Source organism: Sturnus vulgaris, chromosome 26 (genome assembly GCF_052056855.1).
Source record: "Sturnus vulgaris isolate bStuVul1 chromosome 26, bStuVul1.hap1, whole genome shotgun sequence".
Lineage (NCBI taxonomy): Eukaryota > Metazoa > Chordata > Aves > Passeriformes > Sturnidae > Sturnus > Sturnus vulgaris.
The window spans coordinates 1,105,673-1,128,102 of NC_142268.1; the positions used below are offsets into that span (position 1 = coordinate 1,105,673).

General features: G+C 56.5%; 1 protein-coding gene across 5 annotated transcripts; it reads right to left on the reverse strand.

The window, feature by feature from the left end:
* Positions 1-36: 36 nt before the first annotated feature.
* On the reverse strand, positions 37-22,257 carry SH3GL1 (SH3 domain containing GRB2 like 1, endophilin A2). 5 transcript variants are annotated; one of them, XM_014887220.2, is made up of 10 exons: positions 22,080-22,251; positions 8,286-8,354; positions 8,111-8,183; positions 7,474-7,617; positions 5,960-6,093; positions 4,889-5,047; positions 4,371-4,474; positions 3,608-3,732; positions 3,115-3,168; positions 37-1,749 (listed from the first exon to the last, which is right to left on the reverse strand). In XM_014887220.2, exons 1-10 carry the CDS (start codon positions 22,122-22,124, stop codon positions 1,553-1,555), a joined length of 1,104 nt encoding a protein of 367 aa, XP_014742706.1. In that variant the 5' UTR covers positions 22,125-22,251; the 3' UTR covers positions 37-1,552. The 5 variants fall into 5 exon arrangements, with proteins under 5 accessions (XP_014742706.1, XP_088035411.1, XP_014742707.1 ...); XM_088179285.1 differs by lacking the exon at positions 22,080-22,251 and adding an exon at positions 8,576-8,594 and having other exon boundaries at positions 3,115-3,171; XM_014887221.2 differs by lacking the exon at positions 3,115-3,168 and having other exon boundaries at positions 22,080-22,257.
* Between the last annotated feature and the right edge of the window lie 173 nt (positions 22,258-22,430).

The window sequence follows — 22,430 nt, forward strand, 5'->3', positions numbered from 1 at the left end:
CAACCCGAACCATTCCCTGATTCCACCATGCAGCCGTTAGAAAGAAGAAAACATTTAATACTTTCATTCAGAGATACAAGTCAAGAATTGTGGGTCATCACTTTTTCCCCTAAAAACCAGGAGAAACCATTACATTAAAAAAAAAAACAAAAACAAAACAAAACAAAAGACCTAGCGAGTTGTCCCAGCTGACAGAACACGTTTCAATCCACCTGAGGGTGTCCCCAGGACGTGACCCTGGTCCCATCGGGGAGGGGACAGCAGGAAGGGTCCCCAGGACTCGCTCAGGTCCCTTGGGCTGCCCTGTGCCCCCCTGGGGCCGGGGGTCACTGCTCGGGGTCAGACACACGTGGACATGCACGGACCAAATCCTTACAGAGGAGCAGGAGCAGCAGGGACAGGGGGGCTGCAGCACAGCCCTGCACTGAGCTGGGGCTGGGGGCTCACAGAGCGGGGCTGGGGCTCCTCCCAGCCCCTGGAGGAGCAGAACCCACTTTAGGAAAACCAGGGAGCCGAGCTCTGCTCTGCAGCACCACCCCAGACCCAGCTCCTGGCCAGCAAAGGGACAGCTGAGGGATAAGGGGTGGCAGAAGTGACACTGAGATGAACCATCCCTTTCCCCACCAATCCAGGGCAGAGGGGTGCAGTGTCCCCAGGGAGGGGGGCTGTGCCCAGGGAAGGCACCTGAGGGCCAGGTGAGCCCCAGCCACAGCAGGGATCCCCGGGAAAGGGGAACGTGCAGAGGAGCCACAACCCCTGGCCCAGCAGAGACACCCCGGGCTGTGGCCCAGCTCCTCCCCCTGCAGCTGGGACCGACTTGGGAGAGTTTGCAGCAGGAAAAGCCTGAGGTCCAGGAAAAAACCATGGGCAGAAGGAGCTGCCTCCCCTCACGGGGTTGAGCTTTGTGAGGAGGGGGCCAGGCGGGCAAGGGGACATTCCTCCTGTCCCTCCAGGATGGCTCTGAGAGATAAGGATGGTCCCGAGCCCCAGGGATGTCCCCGAGCCCCAGGGATGTCCCCGAGCCCCAGGCAGGGCTCAGCACCTGCCCTGCAGGGCTGCCTTAGTGTTCCTGGGTGTTGTAGTGTTGCTGTGCCCCAGCTCCCCTCCCCTGATCCCTCTGGGATCCCTGGGGACAGGGGCAGTGCTGGCTGGGGCAGGAGGGTGGGATTGGGGCTGGGGCTGCCCTGGCCCAGGGCCGTGTGTCCCAGACACATCCTGGATGTCCCACCTGGCTCATCTGGGGCGCTGTACCCAAAGGAAAGGCGGGAAGAGGGACAAGGACAGGGACAAGGATGGGGACAGGGCAGTGCTGGTGGCACAGCCAGGGCTGGGGGCGCGCAAAGTACCGATGTTCAAGCACCAGAAGGACAGAAAAACCAAAAAAAAAAAAAAAACCAAAAAAAAAAAAGAAAAGAACCAAATTCACGGGGGGAAGGGGCCGTGGGACCCTTCTGGTTTGTTCCCTGGTAGCGCCTGGCCCCGAGGAGAGGCGGGGAGGGCGGGGCTGGAGCTGGAATGGAGCTCGGGACACTCGGGGCGGGAGCGGCGCCTCTCACTGAGGTAGCGGGACCAGCACTTCCACGTAGTTGAGCGGGAAGAAGCCGGACTGGCCGTGGATCATCCCCTCGTACCAGTTCTCGTCGATCTGGTTCGTCAGGGTGATGATGTCGCCCTCCTTGAAGCCCAGCTCGCCGTCGTTCTCGGGCTCGAAGTCGTAGAGGGCTTTGCAGCAGGGCTGGTCCAGGGGGGCTGTGGGGACAGGGGGGACACGTCAGCAGGACCCCACACACCCCTGCCCTGGCACCAGGGATTCCTGCCTGGGCTCTGCACTGGCAGGGCTGCTTCCACTGGCCCTTGTCCCTCGGTTATCCCCCTCCAGCCCCTGGCCCAGCACAGGTCCTGCTTCCAACACTCCTGTGCTGCTCCTGCCCGGGTTCCTGCATTCCAACCCGAATCCTGATTATCCCTCTGGAGAGCAGAGAACCTGCCCTGCTGCTCAGTGGTGGGGCTGGACATGGAGGGGGACTCTGCAGGGGTCACCCCACACCTGAGGGTGACAGGAGGGACAGGACAGCTGGGAGAAGCCCCAGGTCTCATTCTCCCAGCTCAGCTCCACGATTTCAGCATCACCTTTCGGCTGCAAAGGGATTTTCTGTGGGATTTCCTGCTCCTCACTCTGTGCACTGACGTTGTGGGACTCAGCTTTGGAGCTGGCAGGATCCCAGTGGAAAAGGAGCTAAGGGAGACCTCCAGGGCCTGCAGGACCCCCCAGCCCTCCCCACTGTGCTGAGGGCTCAGCCAGGGCAGGGAATGGCAGCAAGGGCAGCCCCAGGCTGCTGAGTGTCCCTGCAAGTGTCCACGGCCAGGCTGGACAGGCTGGGCTAAGGGAGGTGTCCCTGCCATGGCAGGGGTGCCATGAGATGGTCCTGAAGGTCCCTCCCAACCCAAACCATTCCATGATTCCAGGAGCCACAGCAAGGGAGGGCCCAGCACGAGGAGAGCACTCAGAAATCACCAAAAACCAGCAGCAGGACATGGATGGGTTTGAGAGAACTCCCCAAAATCACCAGGCTGCTCCCCATCACCACAGCCCTGCTCCAGGCTCCTTCCCAGCACAGCAGCTCCAAGCCCCAGCCCCAGCCCAGCCCGGGGGTCCCAAGGTCCTGCAGGAGGAACCACAGACCCCACATCACCCCACAATGCCCCTGAGGCCCAGCTGGGACCACACCCCACAAACTCCATGAGCTGAGGCTCTGCCTCCTCCCTCCAGCCTCCACAGGGACACAGGGAGCAGGAGGGGGAGAGATCCAGGCTGGGTAAGAGCAGGGAAATCCTTGGAGTGTCTGATCTCTCGTGGGAAAGCACCTGATCCCCAGGGATCAGGACACGCCTGGGTGCTGGGAGCTGCTGCAGCTCCCCTGGGTGAGCCAGGCCTGGTTTTGGGGTGGAAAATCCCACTGGAGCGTGGCTGGGTTAATTCAGGGCTCAGCTCAGGCTCAGCACGGGGGGGATGAGCAGCTCCAAGGAGCAGCAGCAGCAGCAGCAGCAGGGAGGAGCAGGCAGGAGGGACAGGGACAGGCCACACACGGGGCAGTGCAGAGGGAGGAAACTCACGGATACTCCTGACGGAGGCCCGGGACGGCTTGTCCGACCGGAAAGAGGTGGAAGCTGCTTCCAAACAAAAGAGAGACATGCTTCAACCAAGGGGAACGGGGACAGGGACAGGCAGGGTCCAGAGGGATCTGTTAGGACAAACAGCAGGGTCCCCATGCTGTTAGGAACCCGCGGGGATCAGGGAGGGAGGGAAGGAGGGAGGGAGCAGCGGGATGGAACACAAGGAGGGATGGAGGGAGGGAGGGAGGGAGGCTTCAGTTTTCCTGTCTGGCACTGACAGCGAGAGGCCCAGGCTGGAGACCCCTCTGGCACATCCCCAAAGCCAACACGGCAAAGGCTCCTGGTTCCCAGGAGAACACAGCCCGGTCTAGAGGCAGTCCCGACGTCTTCCAGCATCCAGCACAGCAGGAGCAGCCTGTGCAGGCAGAGCAGCTGCCCTCCTCCCCTGGGAGGCTGCTCCACAGGCAGCAGCACACACCTGGGACCACGTTACCTGAGACTTTGGGGGTGGGGTTGCAGGGGAAGCCCCCGTTGGACTGGTCGCTCTCCCTGAAGTCGTACGTCTCCCTGGGCTTGGGTTTGTATTCCCGCTTGGGGCGTGAGGAGGCCTCCCTCATCCTGGGACAGGCACAAAGACGTGGGAAAGGGCAATCAGGAGTGGAACAGGGTGGGATCAACACCGTGTTCATCCTCCCGGGGTTTGTAGACACGGATTTGTAGACATGGATTTGCACAAGTGCCTGTGCTGGAGCCTTTGGAAGGTTTGGGGTTTCCCCAGGGTTTGGGGTTGGGAGGGCCCACACATCCCAGTTTTTGCTATGGAATGCTCAGGAATTCAGGCCAGCAGAGGACACTCGTGCTGTAGTTTGAAAGCTCAGACTTGGCAGGATCCTTCCAGCTCCTCCCAATTCAGAGCAGGCACAGGATCCACTCTGCAGTTTCCCCCAGGAGGGAAGAGCAGCAGGGCAGCACTGCCAGGCCCTCCCCAGAGAGGGGAGGCTGAGGAAGGAGAGGTGGGACGAGCCTTTCTAAGCCAGGATTTGGGATCAGACACCCAACTAAACTCAAATCCCCCTGGGAACAGCCAAAGGAATTGGCTTTTTCAAAGCCAGGCTGGCCAGGGCTCAGAGCAGCCTGGGGCAGTGGAAGTGTCCCTGCTCCATGAGCCTCAAGGTCCCTCCCGACCCCACCCACCGTAGGACTCTGTGACTCCAAGGGGGGCTCAGGTGTTCCCACGGGAGCACCCCAGGACTCACCTGCGCTTGAGCTTCTCGGCGAGCTCATCCAGGATCTGCACGGCCTGCCTGTGGTAATCCAGCTGTGCATCCACCAGGGCTGACAGCTGGCTCACCTGCTCGATCTGGGGAGGCCCCGGGCTGGGATCAGTGTCTGCTCCCAGCTGAAGACCCCTGCCCTGCCCCTGGGGCTGCTCTGGGCAGTGGAGCCCAGGAGGAGGTTTGGGATTTGGCTGACACTGCACAGCACAGAGCCCATTTCCCATTTTCCCCAGAGCCCACTCCGGGTTTGCCAGCTGGGAAATCCTTCCCAGCTGTGTCACCTCCCAAACTGACCCCCCCAGCACCCCGAGAGGGGCCTGTTTGGTGCCAGGCACGGGGTCTGCTCTGGCCAGGAGCTGCATCAGGGGCTGAGCCCTGTCTGGGCTTTCCCAGAGCACAACCACACTCGGGAGGAGTGGAAATTGTAATCGGTGCCTGCCTGAGGAGATGCCACCCCGGGGACACTGAATCCCTCAGCTCTGCTCTCCCACACTCACATCTGTCTCCAGGAGGTTGTGCATGCTGGTCTCTGCCACGTCCTTGGATTCCTGGAACTTCTCCATGGCCTGCCGGAGCTCCTCGTCGGGGATCTTGCCCTGTCGCTTCTTCTTGTAGTCAAAGTCCAGGCGCCTCCCTTCCAGCTTCTTGAGATGGTGCTGGGGGAGGATGGGGGGAAAACAGGGAAGAGGGAAAAGCCAGAGGCTTGGGAGGGCAGCTCCAGTTACAGGCTGAGTTCAGTGGTGTCAGGAACCTGATCCATCTCCTGTGGCTCCCACCTCGGCTCCAGGGGGAGCATCACACCCAGGCTGTGATGGGGGAACGATTCCAGACCCTTTCCACTGAGGAAGAGGCTGCAGAGCAGCCCAGGTCTGCTCCCCACAGAAGCCTTTTGGGAAGGTGAAGAGCTGTCCTGCTCCTCTCAGCTCCCCAGGACAGCAGCAATGTGGGCTCTGGGCGCTGCACTCCTGGATCTCAGGGCAGGGATGTTTAAAGCAGCCCCATGGAAGTGGGGCACAGACAGGCACTGGTTATTTCACCCAGGGCACCACTGACAGGGAAAACTCCCTCAGGACACCTGACTGGGGAACTGGAGGTTGGGATGGATCCTGTCACAAGGCCTGGACTTGTCTGTGTGTACAGAGGGAGCTGCTGAGCTCCCTGTTCTCCCAGTGAGACCCCAGAGGGCTCCTTGGGTTGCTGAGCAGAGACCTGAGGGGAGCTCGGAGCCCAAATTTATCCCATCTGGGAGCTCACAGCACTAAGAACCCAGATCAGCAAAGCCCAGAAGGGGTGTTGGGATGTATTCCCACGGCACCCTCCATCAAACATGGCAAATGGAGAACCATTCCAACCTGCATCCAGCCTTTTGGGCTGCTCAGGAGCAGCAGGAGCAGCGCTGAGCAGGGAGGAAATACCAGAGAGTCTGGAGGGAGAAAACACACAGAGTGCAGGGAATTCCTGCCAGCCCCTGGTCCCCAGCACTCCAGAGCAGGCAGCTCCATGAACCAATAGCCCAAGAGCCCAGAGAGAGGGAGATGAGGAGGAGAGAAAACCACGGGGGTGCTTACCTGGATCTCTTTCAGGTCTTTGTCACACAGGTTCTGCAGGGGATCAATGAAGTTTTGTTTGACTTCGATGTCCAGCGAGTCCTTCACCTCTGCCAGGCGCTTCATGGACTCACCAGCGTCCAGGAGGGCGTCCCCTGAGGGGACAGCAGCAGGAAGGGAGAAGAGAAAAGGGATTAAACACAGCCTGAGGCTGCAGGAAGCCATGGTGTGCCCCACAGCCATGGAATGGTTTGGGCTGGAAGGACCCTAAAGCCCATCCAGTCCCACCTTCCACTGGCCCAGGTTGCTCCAAGCTGGCCCTGGACAGTCCCAGAGATCTCAGGCACTCAATGAAAGCTGCTCAGGTCCATCCTTTCCTAAGGCTCTGGCCACTCTGACACTTGAGCCAGGCAGACTTGCAGCACAGCACAGTCAGTGCTGGCTTTTTAGTGCAGAGGAAACGTTGAGAGATGAAATTATTCCTGTGCAGCTTTGGCAAAACAACAATTTCAGCAATGCATGAGCACAGGAAAACACACGAGTGAGAGAGAGGGTCAAGGGGAAACATCTCTCCACTGTCCAGTTGGAAAAATCAATAGGCCAGAAGTGTTATTTCAATTGTAATAACTCTGAATAAGCTGGAAGGGAGGCATGGAGTCCTCAGTGCTGCTTTAAGGAAGCCATTAAGGAAATAGAATTCGGTGTGTGCTCCTAAAAGCTTCCTTCCCTTGCTCTCCTCAGTCCCTGGGAGCCAGGATTGATGCAGAGCTCTGAGCTGGCCAGGGAGCATCTCCAAAACCCTCTGTCAGTCCCAAAAGCAGCCAGAGGTTTTTAATTTTCCTGAGGCAAGGCAGCTCCTCCCTGCCCTGGCAGAGCCATCACGTGCCTGGCCGAGGTTGCAGGGGATTAGAACTGATGTCACCAAAAGGCTTCACCCCCCCCTCCCTGCCAGTCACACGTGGCTGCAGGAGCAGCCAGGCCAGAAGATTTCTTGGCTTCAGCCTCCCAATGGAATTCCCTACGGAATCACAGCAAGGTTTGGGTTGGAAGGGATCCTTTGGAGCTCCCAGTCCTGCTCCATCCCATTCCTGCTTCGCTGTCCAGTTCAGAGGGAAATTTTTATTTTGCGTGCGAATTTATCTCAGAGTTTAATAAGAAAGCGGATTGAGATCCAGGGTATCTGGGATCACAGAGTAACAGAATGGTTTGGGATGGAAGGACCTTAAAACCCATCCAGTCCCAACCTTCCACTGTCCCAGGCTCCAACCTGACACTGCCAGGGATCCAGGGGCAGCCACAGCCCTGTGCCCTGTGCCAGGGCCTCACCCCCCTCACAGGCAGGAATTCTTTCCAATATCCCACCCAAACCTCCTCTCCTTCCCTTGCAATCTGCTCACTCTGCAAGTTCCTGAACCCCTTACAAGCCCCCCCACGCTGTTCAGTGCCACAAACCCTTCCAGAATTCAGAGTGACACCTCAGAAGTGAATCAGGAGCCTCCCACGCACCCTCCCCCCCAAATCCCAGGGACACTCACCGAAGTTGGAATCCTCTCCCAGCTCCTTCCCATAGCGGATCATGCACTCCCCCAGCAGCCCCTCGGATTGGGGGTACCCGGGGTTCTTCACCTGCCCACGGATCTTGGACATGGTGTTGAGCATGGTGAGCTTGGCTCTGGAAGCTGCCACACAAACACCTCAGCCTCTGCCTCCTCTGCACTGCCTGCAGCCCTGCTACACCCAAAGCCAAGAGGCTCCATTGTCTCCATCCCCCAGAAATGTCCCTTGCTATGAAAAAAGGTTCTTTTCCAAGACACAAAGCAAAAATAGTTCTCCACAGCTTGGCCAAGGAAGGCCAAAGGAGTTTCCCCAGCCCTCCCAGGGTCCCTGGAGTGCTCTCTGGAGCAGCTGGCTGGAAGGATGCAGGGCTGACAGAGCCAGCCACCCCTTCCCAGCCCAGAAACACCGATTTTCCTGGAAAAACAGGTCCTCTTGGGGCCTCTCTAGGTCTGAGGCAAAGGCTGCATCTGTTCTGACCCTGCTCAGCAGCCTGGATTCGGGACAAGAGGGGCTCCCAGATCTCCACCTGATCCAAACCTGGAGCAGAAGGGATCTCCCTGATCTCCCTGTTTCCCTGGAAAGCTGCAAGGGGGCAGGGAAGGTCCAGGCCCTCACCTGGGTTGGGCTGGAGGTACTCGATGGTTCTGGTCAGCACTTCTGTGACAGCCTTGCTGGTCACGTCCACTTTCTGCAGGAGACAACAGAGCCCAGTGAGGATCAGCTCAGGGACTCAGCCAATCCCACAGCAGCCATGGGGTGATTTTGGAGATTTCTCTGGTTCCCTGCTCACCTTTTCCATCTCCTTGAAGTCATCGTCTAACTTGGTCCCTTCGGCCCCTCCGACCTTCTCGCTGACCAGCTGTGGAGAGAGCACAAGGGAGGAGGGTCAAGGGAGGAGGGTCAGGCATTGTCTGAACCTTCCCACCCCCTGGAGGAATTCCCTGGGAGAGAAAGGGAACAGGGATTGTCCACACAGCACCTGCAAGACAAAGGAACAACCCAAAGCCCCTCAAAAAGAATTCCCCCCAAACATCCCCGAGCACCCAAAGCTCGGCTCAGGCAGGATGTTCCTTCACCCACCAGGAGCTCCAGAGCTCCCTTAAATCCCAGCCCACGGCTCCAACTCCAACGCCTGCTGGAAAAAAACAAGCAGCACAAGCGTCTCTCAGCTCCATTTGGAGCCAAGGACTCCGTTTCACACATGGCAAGATCCAAGTAAACAGGGAATGAACACACTCAGCTCCCAGCAGGCAGCAGGGGGAGAGCAGAGCCACCACTGGAAGTGCACAGCAGCTCGGGGAAAAGGGGATGCAATTCTCTGTCAGAGATGTTTGACAAACTGGAAAGTCAGGGCCCATTTCATGCAGCCCCTTGAGGGGATCCCTGTTTCTAAGAACAGTCCCAGTCCATAATCCACACCATTCCCTGCCCAAGGGGGATCCATGCCCCATTACCCACCCCAAAGTGCCCTTCCCTGCAGGGGAATGTTCCCTTCCCAGCCCCGGGCAGGGCAGGAGGGGAGCAGCAGAGCCTGGGCATGCAGGACATGGGAATTGGCCAAAATTGTAATCAAGGAATCATTAAGGTTGGAAAAGACCTCCAAGATCATCGAGTCTGACCACGTTCACCTCTGTGTGTTCTCTGGGAACTCCAGCACTGCTCTGGGCAGCTGTGCCAATGCCTGGCCACCCTTTCCAGCAACAAATTTCCCCTGATTTCCAACCTAAACCTTCCCTGGTGCAACTTGAGGCCGTTTCCTCTTGTCCTGCTGTTCCCTAAGAGCACAGCCCGACCCCCACCTGGCTCCACCCTCCTGACAGGGAGTTGTGGGGAGCAATTAGTGATTATTTTGCCCCTAACAAAGCAGCAAATTCCCCATCCAGACATCCAAAGTGCTCTAGGAAACCTGGCACAGGCTCCACGCCTGCCCCGGGGCATTGCCAGGATCCCTCCTGTTTGTGCTGAAAACTCCAGATCTGAAGGAACAATCCCGTTTGTTTACTCCAACATCAAATATTTGATTTTTATCGAGGCTCTCTTCCTCTGGAACACTCCTGCTCCCGTGGGGATACAAAATGGGGCTGGATGTTTTCTGAGGAAGAGGGGGAGGGATCCCTTCAGGGAATTATCCAGGGTCAGAAGCACCCGGGGACACCAAAGAAGGGAAGGGAAGGGAAGGGAAGGGAAGGGAAGGGAAGGGAAGGGAAGGGAAGGGAAGGGAAGGGAAGGGAAGGGAAGGGAAGGGAAGGGAAGGGAAGGGAAGGGAAGGGAAGGGAAGGGAAGGGAAGGGAAGGGGAAGGGGAAGGGAAGGGAAGGGAAGGGAAGGGAAAGGAAGGGAAAGGAAGATTTCCTGCTGTCCTCGGATGCCTGCTGCACACCTGAGGTGCCAGCACACACCCCAGCCCCGGGCTGGGCAGGCACACTTTTCTCTCGAGCCTGGAAAATGTCCCAGGAGCAGTTCCAGGCCTGCTAGGACAGGCTCAGCAGGGCACAGCTCTGTCCCAGCTGCCACCTCCTGTCCCCTGCCAAGAATCCCACAGCCAGGATGGGATCCCTTCCACCAAGGTCGCACCTGCTCTGCTCCCTCGCATACCTGGGGCTGCAGCCATCCCAAGCAGCTCCATTCCCATTTTTTTTCCCCTGGATTTGCAGCCTGGGAAGATGTAAATAACCCCTGCCAGGACTCTGTTCTGAGGGGCCCCAAGTGCCAGAATCCATCACCACAGCGATTCCAGAGGCTCCACACCCTCTGGAGAGCCCAGAGAAGTGAAGGAGGCAAAACCCCCTCATTTCCAGACTCATTTAAACCTCCTTTTGACGTCCAAGAAATGCTGCTGCTGCCCTGCTGGGAGGGAATAATAAAACCGAGGTTCTCTCCCTGCTGGCTCTAATTAAACTGGGAGGCGTCAGCATGGGAGGAGAGGAGGAGGGACCCCATCCCCACATCCCCAAACCCCTCAGGAAGGGAGAAAAAAACCCACACAGAGCCTGGAGGAGCCATCACCAGCTCCTTGTTTGACCTGGAGCCTCACAACGCCATTGGGAGCCAAATTCCCAAAGTGCCACGTTGTGCATCCCATGGGATGAAAGGAAAAGGAAAAGGAAAAGGAAAAGGAAAAGGAAAAGGAAAAGGAAAAGGAAAAGGAAAAGGAAAAGGAAAAGGAAAAGGAAAAGGAAAAGGAAAAGGAAAAGGAAAAGAAAGCTTTACCCATACATTGCCTGGCCTAAGGGAACTGGAAGGCAGCTGGAGGAATGCTGGCACTGCAGATTCCACAGCCCTTCCCCCTGGAAGCAGCTATGGGGCTTTTTGGAGGATGTGCTGACAATTCTGCATTTTTATTTCCTGAGCAGCCAGGAGAAGGTTTGGGAAACATCTCAGCTCCCCTGGCTGGGATCTAACCTCTCCTGGAGCCAGACTGGGAAAGGATAGCATGGAAATGGTTAAAAACCAAACCAAACATTCCCTGGGAGTGGAAGGGCAGAACAAGAACGAGAAACCTCCCTGGTTCTGGATGGGACACACGCAAGGGAGCAGTGAGAGCTGCAGCCTTCAGCCAAACACTTCCCAGAGCAAATATTGGCCCAGGGCGCTGCAGCTGGGTGGCACAGCCTGGGCAGACCCAGGCTGCTCCCAGCGGGCACCTCAGCTGGCATTTCACCTGGAATTCCACCCACAGGGCCCTGGCAGGGAGGTGAGGAGCCAGGAATGCATCCCTTCAGTCCCAGCCGTGTTGAATTGAAAAGGACAACAGCTCCAAAATCTCAGAGAGAGCCCCGAGCTGAGATCACAGCACTGGGCACTGCCCCTCTCATCCACCCACGGCTGCTCCAGCCACTCTCCACAGCTTCCTTTGGGAAATTCCTGCAGATTCCTTCAGATTCCTGCAGATTCCTTCAGATTCCTGCAGATTCCTGCAGATCCCTTCAGATTCCTGCAGATTCCTGCAGATTCTTTTAGATTCCTGCAGATTCTTTCAGATTCCTTCAGACCCCTTCAGATTCCTGCAAATTCTTTCAGATTCCTTTAGATTCTTTCAGATTCCTTCAGATTCCTGCAGATTCCTGCAGATTCCTCAGCAGGGCCGTGGGAATGGGAACAATCCCGGCCTCCCCCTTGTGCCCAGCCCCACAATGGGGGAAGATGTCAGGGAATGAAAGAGCCCTTGTTGGAATGAGCTGCTGTGGAGGCAGGGGAGAGGCAGGAATGGGGTGTGTGCATGGAGAGGGGCAGGAGGGGTGCACAGGGATCCTCCTGGAAGGGAAAGGAACGTGGGAATGGGAGAGGGGAATGGGGATGGGATATGGGGATGGAATATGGGAATATGGGGATGGAATATGGGAACATGGGGATGAAATATGGGAATATGGGAATGGAACATGGGAACATGGGAATGGAACATGGGAACATGGGAATGGGACATGGGGATGCTGCACAGCTGCTCCCAGCTCCCAGGACTTTGGCTGGGGTGTGCCTGGGTAAATTCAGGAGCATGGAAGATTAGGAGAGATTTTGGGAGCAGTGGGTGAAGCTGGTCCATGATTAGAGCTAGGCAGTCCCAGCAGGGAATTCCTGCATCGTTCCAGGAGTGGGACAGATGTGGAGGGAAAAAAAAAAAAAAAAAAGTGATTTTTGGGCTGCACCATCAGTAAAATCCCTGGGAAGGTGCCAGGAGCCAAATCTCCCCAGGCAGGAGCTCCTCAAAAGCTGGAGAGGGGCAGATTCCTGAGTCTGTGTTATTTTCTGCTAATCACCAGCTTCCCCAGGGGATTTCACAGACCTCATTTTGATATTTTGCTCTCCAGCCTTTAAATATTTTAAAACGGAAAATTATCCCTAATTCCCTCAGCCTCAAACAAGCAAAACACACCAAGAGAAACCCAAAAATCAGGGATTTTTTTTTTTTTTTTTTTAAACTCGCTTTCTTTTTTCCATCGCAGTCAGCCCTATTTATAACACATCAAACATTTGCCATCCTTGCAATCAAAACAGTTCCCTACAGTTGACTGAAAACCTTATTCCTGCAGACTCTGGGGTATCAAAGCCTTCTTCTTCCTCCCCTCCACCCTCCCAACAGCAAGTTCCCCTCAAGAAATACAAAAACAAACCCACAGAGGAGCAAACAGAGAAGCAGCTCTGCCCCTTCATCCCAGCCCAGGGGGAAATGCCAGCCACAAAGCCATGGAAAAAGGGGTGGGAATGTTTAGAACCCCCAAAACTCAGCACAGGAGGGGTTAAGAAAAACCAGGTAAGGAAAACCAGATTTGTGGGATGCTCTGTAAAACCTAAAGAGGCAGCAGCACCTCCCCAGCTCAACAGGGTGTGACTCCCTTCATCTTCAGCCTCATTTTGGGTCACCCCCATCACCCCAGCACTGCAGAGCCAGCGTGACCTGAACCAGCTCAGTGTCTGAGCAACTCCTGACCTACTTTGAGGAGGAGAAAACAGATCCCAGTGTTTATTGTGCAGGGCAGGGGAGGAACAATCACCTCCAGCCTCGCAGGAGGGAGGCACATCCCCAAATTCCCAATGGCTGCCCCGTCCCTGGCAGTGCCCAAGGCCAGGCTGGATGAGGCTGGAGCAGCCTGGCACAGTCCGAGGTGTCCCTGCCATGGCAGGGTGGGACTCTGTGACCTTCAAGGTCCCTTCCAACCCAAACCATTCCGTGACCCTGGGATTTGTCACATCCCCTCCTGGCAAACCAGAGGAGGAGGAGGAGGAGCACAGCCAGAGCTCTCAGGCTCCAGCCCCACTGAGCACACCCTGCTGTTGGTTCCCAACGTTATCCCTGTGCATCCAACCTGCCTGGAGGCACCTGGACACCCAGGAACATTCCCACTCTGGATCCAACTCCCAGCCTGCTCCTGCAGCTCCTTCCCTGCGTTTTTCCCCATTCCCACCTTTCACCACAGGCACCCAAAGTGCTGGGGATGATGGAACCACGGAATCCCTGGCTGGGAACAGACTCGAGCCAGGGCACTTGAGGCTCTTGGCTGCCTCCAGACACGTGAGCAGGGAGGGAGAACGTGTCTGGAACATCCCGAGCTTCCACCCCCTCAGCAGCTCAGGCTGGGATCCCTCCCCTCCCCTCCCAACAGCGCCACAGGAATTCCTTGATCTGCAGCAGGAAGGTCAGCCTGGAACAATGAACAGCTCCTTCCCTTCCCTGGCCAGGAGGAAAGGTTTCCCAGCGACCTCGGCTCGTAATCTTATCCCATGGAAAGAGCAAGGAAGAGCTGCACAGGCTCTTCCCAGGAGCCACCTGCCAGCCCTCCTCCTCTTCCTCCTCCTCCTCCTCAGCATCGGGTGACTCATCTCCATCCAGCAGATGGGCTGCAGGAATGAGGACAGCGGGAATTAAAGGCAAACCCAGGATTTCAGCAGCAGCCAGAGGGGGCCAGGCCAGCCCAGGGCACCCGGAGGATGCTCTGCAGTGCGGCTGCTCCTTCCCAGATTTGGGAATTCCTCCTGTCCTGGGTTGCAGGGCAGAGCTCAAACCCTGGCTGGGACTCGCTGCTCATCTCTCAGCTCCTTTTTCCAGCAGGAGACAGAGAGGGAACAACCCTACCCCCAGAGCAGGCTCATCCCAAAGGATGAAGGTTTCCACAGGAGCCTCGGAATGCTCTTGCTCGAGGGATGGGGGCACCTCCCAACAGCCATTTGCATCCTGTTTTCTCCTGTTATTAATTCTCACACGCTTTGAACCAAACCAGACACAATTTCTACTCAGCTTGGGGGGAAAAAAAAAAAAATCGTGGAATTGGGTCAAAACACAAACACGTAAGGAAGCAGAAGCAGCTCCTCTCCTTCCCGGCCGTGATTTCCCCTCACACACTTCCAGCGCCTTCAGCAACCGAGAGGAAGTTCAGCGAAATGAGGGGAAATGTGGAATATTGGCCTTGCATGCACAGCCTCCCTGTGTGCTGTCCCAGTGAATCACAGCCTGGCTTTTCCAAAGCTGCTGAGCCATCGTTCCCTGGCAGCTCCACCCGGCCCCAGGACAGCAAAGGCGGCAGCTCCTGGTCCTGGAGGCTCGGAGCTGCTCTGAGATGAGGGGGAGAGAAATGCAGAGCGCTAAAAATGCCTCCTTAGGAATCGCAATCTTTGTTTTTCCCAGCTGCAAAGCACCAGGAAGAGCGCCCAGCAGCCAAGTCCTGCATTTGGAGGTGCTCTAAAGGATTTCCCAAAAAACAAGGGGGGGAAAGGTAAAAGGTAAAGGTAAAACCCTGGAAAAAAAACACCAAGCTGCAAAAAGAAAGCAGAAGAAGGGATTTCTGCTCCCTGTGAAAAGCAGGAAAAACATCTCCCTGAGGTGCAGGACACTGCTGGGATCACCCAAAGCCAGGATACAGCAGGAGACACAAAACCTCTGGATCTGCAGGACGATGGGACAAAGCCAGGCCGGTGGGACACAGAGAGCAGCTGGGACACGGCTCTAAAGCCACCAGGGAGATTAAAAAAAAAAAAAAAAAAAATCCAATCCCCCCCTCAAAGGAAGGCAAACTCCCGTTCCTGGCTGGGAGAGCAGAGCCCCGTGCAGAGCACGTTTGACACACACACATCAAAGGGGACAGGAATGGCTGGGGACACTGTAAACACCCCTTTTCCTTGCTCCTTTGAATTCTAGGAAAAGCTCCGTGGCTATCAGAGCACAGCAGGGCATCCTAAGGAAAGGGAGAGTGGGAAGGAGCAAGCCCAGCATCCCTGAGGCTGCCTTGGCTCAAACTCCTGCACCAGGGCCCTTCCCACACACAGGGACTCTGGCAGCATCCAAGGTGCTGCTCAATCTGTTTTTTTTTCCCCTCACTGCACACTAAAAGTCATTTTGGAATGGTTTAAACGGGATAAAATCCCACCCCAGCGCTTGGCATCACTGTGGTGTTCCTGCCCTGCAGGCAGAGCCAGAGGTGTCCCAAAAATCCTGGGACATCTGGAGGATGTTTTATCCCAAAAAGGCCCCAAAACCCAGAGCCTTTGCCCTTTGTAACTCCCCCAGTTCAACCAGGAGGAGCTTTAGCGGGACAAGAGCTCCTCCAGCATCTCTGGTTTGTGCTGCCCCTGCTCCCTCAGAACCACGGACACAAAATGGTTCCTAACCCAGGGCAGAAAATCAGGGAATAAAACCAAACCCAGCACCTTCTCCTGCAGTGCATTTGCTTCGGGTGTAGGTAATTGTTTACCTTTTTTCTGCCTTTTTCATCATGAAAGTGGCAAAATTAAGTTTAAGTGCAGCTAAAACTGGGATGCCAAACCAGATTTGGTCAGGAAAGTGGTTAATAAATTATCACTGGAGAATAAAGTCTGGCCCAGCCAGGGGGTGCAGCCGGGTTTTCAGGCTCTAGGATGAATTATGAAGCATTTTCTCAATTAGGAAAAGCCCTTTAAAGCTTTAATCATGCAAATTTAACCTTCTGTCTCAAAGACAGAATTTCATTATGGAGATGTTTAACTCATCTTTTTTTTTTTTTTTTTTCTTTGGAGCAGAAAAGCAATTTAATTAGTGACAGTACCATGAACTTTATTAACAGCCAGGCATTAGGAGATCCTAAAATTCCCAGTGGCTTTAAAAGGACTGGTTCTATTAATTAGCTATTGGTGGCAATGCTGGGAAGGGGGGGGTGACAAGGCTTTTCTTGGAAGCAGCAGCAATCCAGACTCTCCTGATGGATTCTCCATCCTCTGGGAGAGGAGCAGGACTTTGGGCACCTCCCAAAATCAGGACAGGAACCCCCCAGCTCTGCTTCACCCCTGAGTCTGGGCCAGGCACGGCCCCTTCCTGCCAGAGGAACCTTTCCTGAAAACCACGGGATCACTGACTGGAGGGACGGGGCTGAGGGGGAACAGGAAAAGGAAATTTGTAAAAAAATATCAATTATCACTTCAATAATCACAGGGAGAGGCCAAAATGGGCTGGATCCTGCTCGAAGTCATGGAGCAGCTTAGGAAAAGGGAAGCTCTGGGATGCTGTGGGGCTTTCCCAGGACCGTGAGCTGCATCTTTTCCCACCTGATCCAGGGAGAAAGGGCTGGGACATGGAGCAGATCCACAGGAAAAGCCAGGATCAGCCTCCTGCCTGCTCCCACCCCGGGCATCACATCCCAGGCTGGATTAATCCTGCAGTTCAGGGTGGGAAGGAGCAGGGACAGCGACCTCAGAGTCTTATGAAACACCAGCAGGGCTGGGAGGCAGCAGCATTTCCATGTGAATGAGTTCAGCTGGAATTACACAGCCAGAACCTTCGGGATTGGGGATTTTTGGGGATTTATTTTATTTCTGGGCTCTTCAGCAGTTCTCCATCCTGCCTGGGAAGGAGGGAGAGCAGCAGGGATGGAGCAGGATCAGCCCCTCACATCCCAGCAGACACCAATTCCCTCCCCAGGGACAGCCTGGGGTTTGGCTCTGGGATTTCTGCAGTCCCAGGCAGGAGGAGCTGCCCGGAATTCCCACAGGGATGGGGCTGGGAGCCCTGGCATATGCAGGGATGGGGGAGAGGAGCAAGAAAGGGGAAAAAAAAAAAAAAAAAAGTGCTAAAGAAATGAATCAGCTTTTACAAGGCAGGCTGCCTGAGCTCAGCCCCATTTTGCTCTTTCCCAGGAGGAAATCAGAGGCAGGGAAAAAGGGGGAGGAAGGATTTCCTTCCTTCCCCTGTGCACTCAGCTGGATAAATCCAGGATTTCAGGCAGATGACGTGGATTCAGCATCCCAGGGACACATGATCCCCCCTCCAGCCTGAGTCACGGATCCTGCCCTTATCCCAGCACAGGAGAACTTTCCCTGGCTGACATCAACCAGGGGAAGGGGAGCAAACGGAGCAGGATATGGAGCTGGAGTTCCCCAGTTCTGTTTTCTGTCTCTGCCTTCCAGGAATTGGAGCTCCCGTTACTGTCAGAGCCCAATGGCTGCAAAAAAAAACCCAACCTCAAACGGGAGGAAAAACCAATTTATAGGAAATTCTGGAGAGAAACAATCCTGGAAAAATGGAACCTGCTTGGTTCTGGGGCTGCTCAGCTCCTACAGTGATGAACCAGCCAGGCCAGGCTGGTTTTGCCAGTTAAATCACCCAGGAAAAGGAGAGGGAATCCACAGGAAAAATCTCCTGGCTGCAGGATTTCCCCTGCATGTGGCAGAGGCTCCTCTGTGAGGGTCCAGGCAGCAGCAGCCAGGCCCGAAGGGAGGCACTGGCACCTCGTCCCTGTCCCCAAGAGGTTTGGGGACACTCAGCCTCCGTCCTGCACCTGCCACACGTGGAATCGTGGAACGGGTGAGGTTTAAAAGAGCTTTAAAACCACCGAGTGCAGCCCAGCACTGTGTCCCCAAGTGCCACATCCACACGGCTTTTGAACAATTCAGGGATGGGGACTTCACTGCTGCCCTGTTCCAATGCCTGACAACCTTTTCCATGGAAAAATTCGCACTGATATCAAATTTCAGCCCGGCTGAGGCCGTTTCCTCTGCTCCTGTCACTTGTTCCCTGAGTCCCAGCCCCTTGCAGGGAGCTGTGAGAGCAACGAGGTCTCCCCTGAGCCTCTTTTTCCCCCTGGATCTGCAAACACATCCCCAGAGCCAGCAGAGCTGCAGGGAGCCAGGGGAGGATGCTCAGGGATGGATCCCGGCTGGAAGCAGAACTGGAGGATCCCACCCCAGGCCCCAGCAAATCCGGATTTCAGGAGCAGATTAATGTGGAAAGATAAAGCCAGGAGCTGCAAGGGAAATCCAGCCCAGGTTAATGTTAATACAGAAACATCAGGTGCTGTGGGACAGAGGTTGGCAGGAGGCTCCAGGCTGGCAGGAATCAGCAAAATCCCAGTCCAAATTCCCGTGTGCAGATAAGGAGCTTAGGGCCTGACGCTGCCAAATCCCTCCCCCAGGAATTCCCTGCTCCCCTCTTTGCTCACAGGGTGCTGAGGCCCTGGCACAGCTTCCCAAAGATGCTGTGGCTGCCCCATCCCTGGAAGTGTCACAGATTGGAGCAGTCTGGGATGGTGGGAGGTGTCCCTGCCTATGGAATGGGATGAGATTTAAGGTCCCTTCCAACCCAAACCATCCCAAAGACACCTCCTGCCTCCAGGAGAAAACCTGGAGAGACCAGTGGGAGCAGGGCTGAGTTAATACCAAAAAAAAACCAGCAGAACAACAACAAAAAAGGAGCTTTTGAAAGGTTCATCTGGCAAAGGGAAGAAAAACCCCACATTTCAAAGCAGAGCACAAACCACCACAGAGAGAACCCCAGCTGAGGAGGGGAGAAGGAAATCCCAACCCAAGCAGAAGTGAAGGAAATCCCAGTTCAGCAGCACCAAGAGCAATGACCACAAAAGACAGAAAAAAAAAGGGGAAATGCCCTCTGTGCCAGCTGCAGGCTGTGCCCTCAGTGCCACACACGCTGTGGGAGCACATTGCTGTGCCCCAGCTCGGAGCACAGCCCCTGGCAGGAAACTCCCAGGGCATGGAAACCATTCCCTGCTGGGCTGAGAGGGCTCTCAGAGGCTCTGGATGGGCCAGGCAGGGAGCAAGGGGCTATTTATGGTCAAAAATACCTCGGGAAGCTTTGGGAGCTGTCACCAAACTCAGGGAAACGCGTGGCAAGGGCTGCTGAGTTTTAATTAGCACTTGCCTTTTCCCCTTCTGGAAAATGGCTCTGGATGTGGAGGAGGAGCTGGCTGGGCTGTGGCTTGGGCCAGCACGAACTCCTGAGCCCGGGCAGGCCTGGCAGGGTTTAGGCTCAGCTCACACAGGCTTTGGGAGCACGTTCATCCAGTTTGGAACGGCAGCAGCGCCCAGGGCTGAGCCCCAGACTGGCTGGGCTTGGAAGGGACCTTAATCCCATTTAGTGCCACCCATGGGGCAGGGACACCTCCCAGTGTCCCAGGCTGCTCCCAGCTCTGTCCCCATCCAGTGCCACCCCTGCCATGGGGCAGGGACACCTCCCAGTGTCCCCATCCAGTGCCACCCCTGCCATGGGGCAGGGACACCTCCCACTGTCCCCATCCAGTGCCACCCCTGCCATGGGACAGGGACACCTCCCACAGTCCCAGGCTGCTCCCAGCCTGACCCTGGACATTCCAGAGGGTGGAAGGAGATGAGCTCCCAGGTCTCCTCCAAGCCAAACCCTCCTGTGATCCATGGGGATCCATCCCCCATCCCTGGATCCCTGTGTCCCCAAGAGCTGCTCCTGCTGCAGGTGAGGTGACTCAGGCAGGATTCCCGGGGTCATTCCAGCCCTGCCCTGGGTGGTGCCAGCCCTGCTCCCCATTCCTGGTGACACCTCCAGCATTCCCTCGGGATTCCCCCCCAGCCTGTCCTGCCCACTGGATCTGCAGGATTTTAGGATTTACATCAGTTTGTACAAAACCCAAACGCTGCAAACGAAGCTGTTTCCACACCAGAAGGTCCCTGTGAATTCCCAGCTGGATGAAACCTCGGCCCAGGCAGGCAAGGACTTCCCACCCTGTTCCCAGCTCCAAGCTGCTGCTGTTTTCCCCCTTCCTCTCAGGATGTTTTCTCCAGCTTTCTTTATTTTTTTAGAGAACAGTTTGCTGTGAACAGGCAGAACCTGTTCTGGACACACTGGGAGCTGCTCCCCATCTGCAGCATTCGCCAGCACGACTCAGATATTTTTTTTTTTAATTTATTTTTTTTTTTTTCCAGGATACTCCAGGCTCTCTCTCTCCTGCGTGTGGGCGCTCGGCTGCCTCACCCAGAAGAGACGTGGGCTTGGAGGAATCACATGGATGAGCCCCAGGAGCCAAGCCCTGCTCCCTCTGGATGCTGGACAGGGACCCCAAACCCTCTGGGTCCCTGCAGACCCCACTCCTGGCTCCCTTTGCCTTCAATTAACGACAGACGTGGAACAAAACTTAACGTTTGGGGAAAGATCTTCCACATGTTCAGCTTTGGCAGCGTCTGATGGTTTGAAGGGAGCCAAAAAATAACTAATCCTCCCCTCCTTCAGCCAAGGGCTGAGTGGGACCAGAGGGGGGAAAAGGGAAGGAAGGGGAGAAGGGAAGAAAGGGGGGAAAGGAAAGAAAAATTTTAAAATGGCCAAACTAGAACCAGTGACTCTCAGTTCCCAGTCAGAGCATCTCTAAATCACTTCTGTCCCTGTCCCCAGAGCACTGCAAGGGGGTGGCAGCACCTCTGGAAAAATTTGTGATTCCTCCAAAAAACCGTTTAATCAGGGGTTTAAAATGATATTTTTTGGGTTTAGGAACACGTTAGTCCTGAGTCACTGAGGGATTTTCACCTCCTGACACCACCAAGGCACATCCAGACCCACAAAATCCTCCCACATGGAGTTCCCAGCACGACCTTTCCCCATGGAATAGTGAAAAAAAAAGCCACCCCAGCATCGTTCAGTGGGTTTAGTGGGAAAGGGGGTGGGGGATGACTTCAGGAATTTGTTATTTTGCTTTGCTGGGTAAATAAAACGGATTTGGGGAAAGAGAGCCAAGGAAGGAGGCGACACACGTCGCACACAGGGGTGGGATGAGCTGAAAGGGTTTAAAGTCACTGATGGAAAACATGATCCGTGCCAAATTTATCCGGAATTTAAAACAGGGGCAGGAAAGCAGCAGCAGAGGGGGATTTGTGATTCCTGAATCATTCCCAAAATGCATTAAAAAAAAAACAAAGCTCACAACAGGAAGCGGTGGGAAGGATAATTCAGCTCGGGGGGACTGGGAATGGCCACCCCTCGTTTGAGGCTGAGGGAAAAGCTGTTGATGAACCCGTTTTGATTCCCACATGGAATTACGGAATGGTTAGGGTTGGAAGAGACCCGAAAGATGCCATCCCATTCCAGCCCTCTGCACTGTCCCATCCCGGCCTTGGGCACTTCCAGGGACGGGGAATTCGGGGGAAAGAGCTCCAAGGACACGGCACAAACCCCGCGCTCCCCGCCGGCTGATCCTGGCTGGAATTCCCGAGCTTTTTCCGACACCTCCCGGCCCATTCCCGGTGCCAGGGGCTCCCGGAGCCCTGCAGGAAACGGGAGCTTCCCGAGGCCGGGCTGCAGCTGCCACCGGGGCTACCGGAATTACCGGGGCCAGGGTTACCGGAGTCACCGGGGCCAGGGTTACCGGAGTTACCGACGCTACCGGAGTTACCGGGCCGGGGTTACCGGGGCTTCCTCCGCATCCTGACTGTTTTAGGGCTGGATCCGTCCCGGTTCTGCGGGTTTTGGGAAGGGGGAAGCACCCCCCAAGTGACCCCCATGGTGTCACCCCCGCAGCCTGCGGTGCCCGCCGGAGCCGTTTCCGTGCCCGTGTCCGTTCCACGGACCGGAAAGGAGAATGGGACCCCCAAACCGGGCCCCCACCCAGGGGTGCCAGCTCCGCTCACAGCCCGCAGCGAGCCCCGGGATCACACTGAGAAGCGGCGGGTACCAGACCGGGATACCGGGGGGTGCCAGGCTGGACACCGGGGGGTACCGGGGGATGCCAAGCGGGCCCCGCACCGGGATGGCGGGAGGGGATAACGGCGGGGCCGGGGCAGCAGCGGCCGGGACGGGTTCTGCCAACCGGTAAGGGAAGAGCGGCCTCCCCGGAGCCCAACGGCGGCGAGAACGGGCGCGGAGTGCCGGCGTCTCACCTGGGTCGCTTTGTAGAACTGCTTCTTCAGCCCCGCCACCGACATTGTGCCGGTGCCGGTGCCTGGCCCGGTGGCGGCAGGGGCCCGGTCTGTGGCCGGCGGGACCTGGTGCGGGGGCGGCGGGAGCTTCGGGAGCCTCAGGACGCTCCGCCCGTCCCAGCCCGGCCCGTCCCCGCCGCCGCTTCCGCCGCCGCCCGGCCCCGCCCCGCCCCCGGCGGCCACCACCGAGCGGCCCCGGCCGGAGCGCCGCCCTGTGTCAGTGCGCCCCCTGCCGGCCGGGCGGAACCGCCGCGGGTGGCGACTGAGCGGCGGAGAGAATCGCTCTGTCGCGACAGGCGGGACGGGCGGTCA

What these genes read in the sequence shown, in the direction of transcription:
- SH3GL1 (XM_088179283.1), bottom strand. Translation starts at nt 22,124, where the DNA reads ATGTCGGTGGCGGGGCTGAAGAAGCAGTTCTACAAAGCGACCCAG. An exon ending in ACAACCTCCTGGAGACAGAT is followed by an intron (nt 4,475 to 4,888) that starts GTGAGTGTGGGA and finishes GGGCCTCCCCAG; the next exon opens with ATCGAGCAGGTGAGCCAGCT. An exon ending in GCCGAGAAGCTCAAGCGCAG is followed by an intron (nt 3,733 to 4,370) that starts GTGAGTCCTGGG and finishes TGCCTGTCCCAG; the next exon opens with GATGAGGGAGGCCTCCTCAC.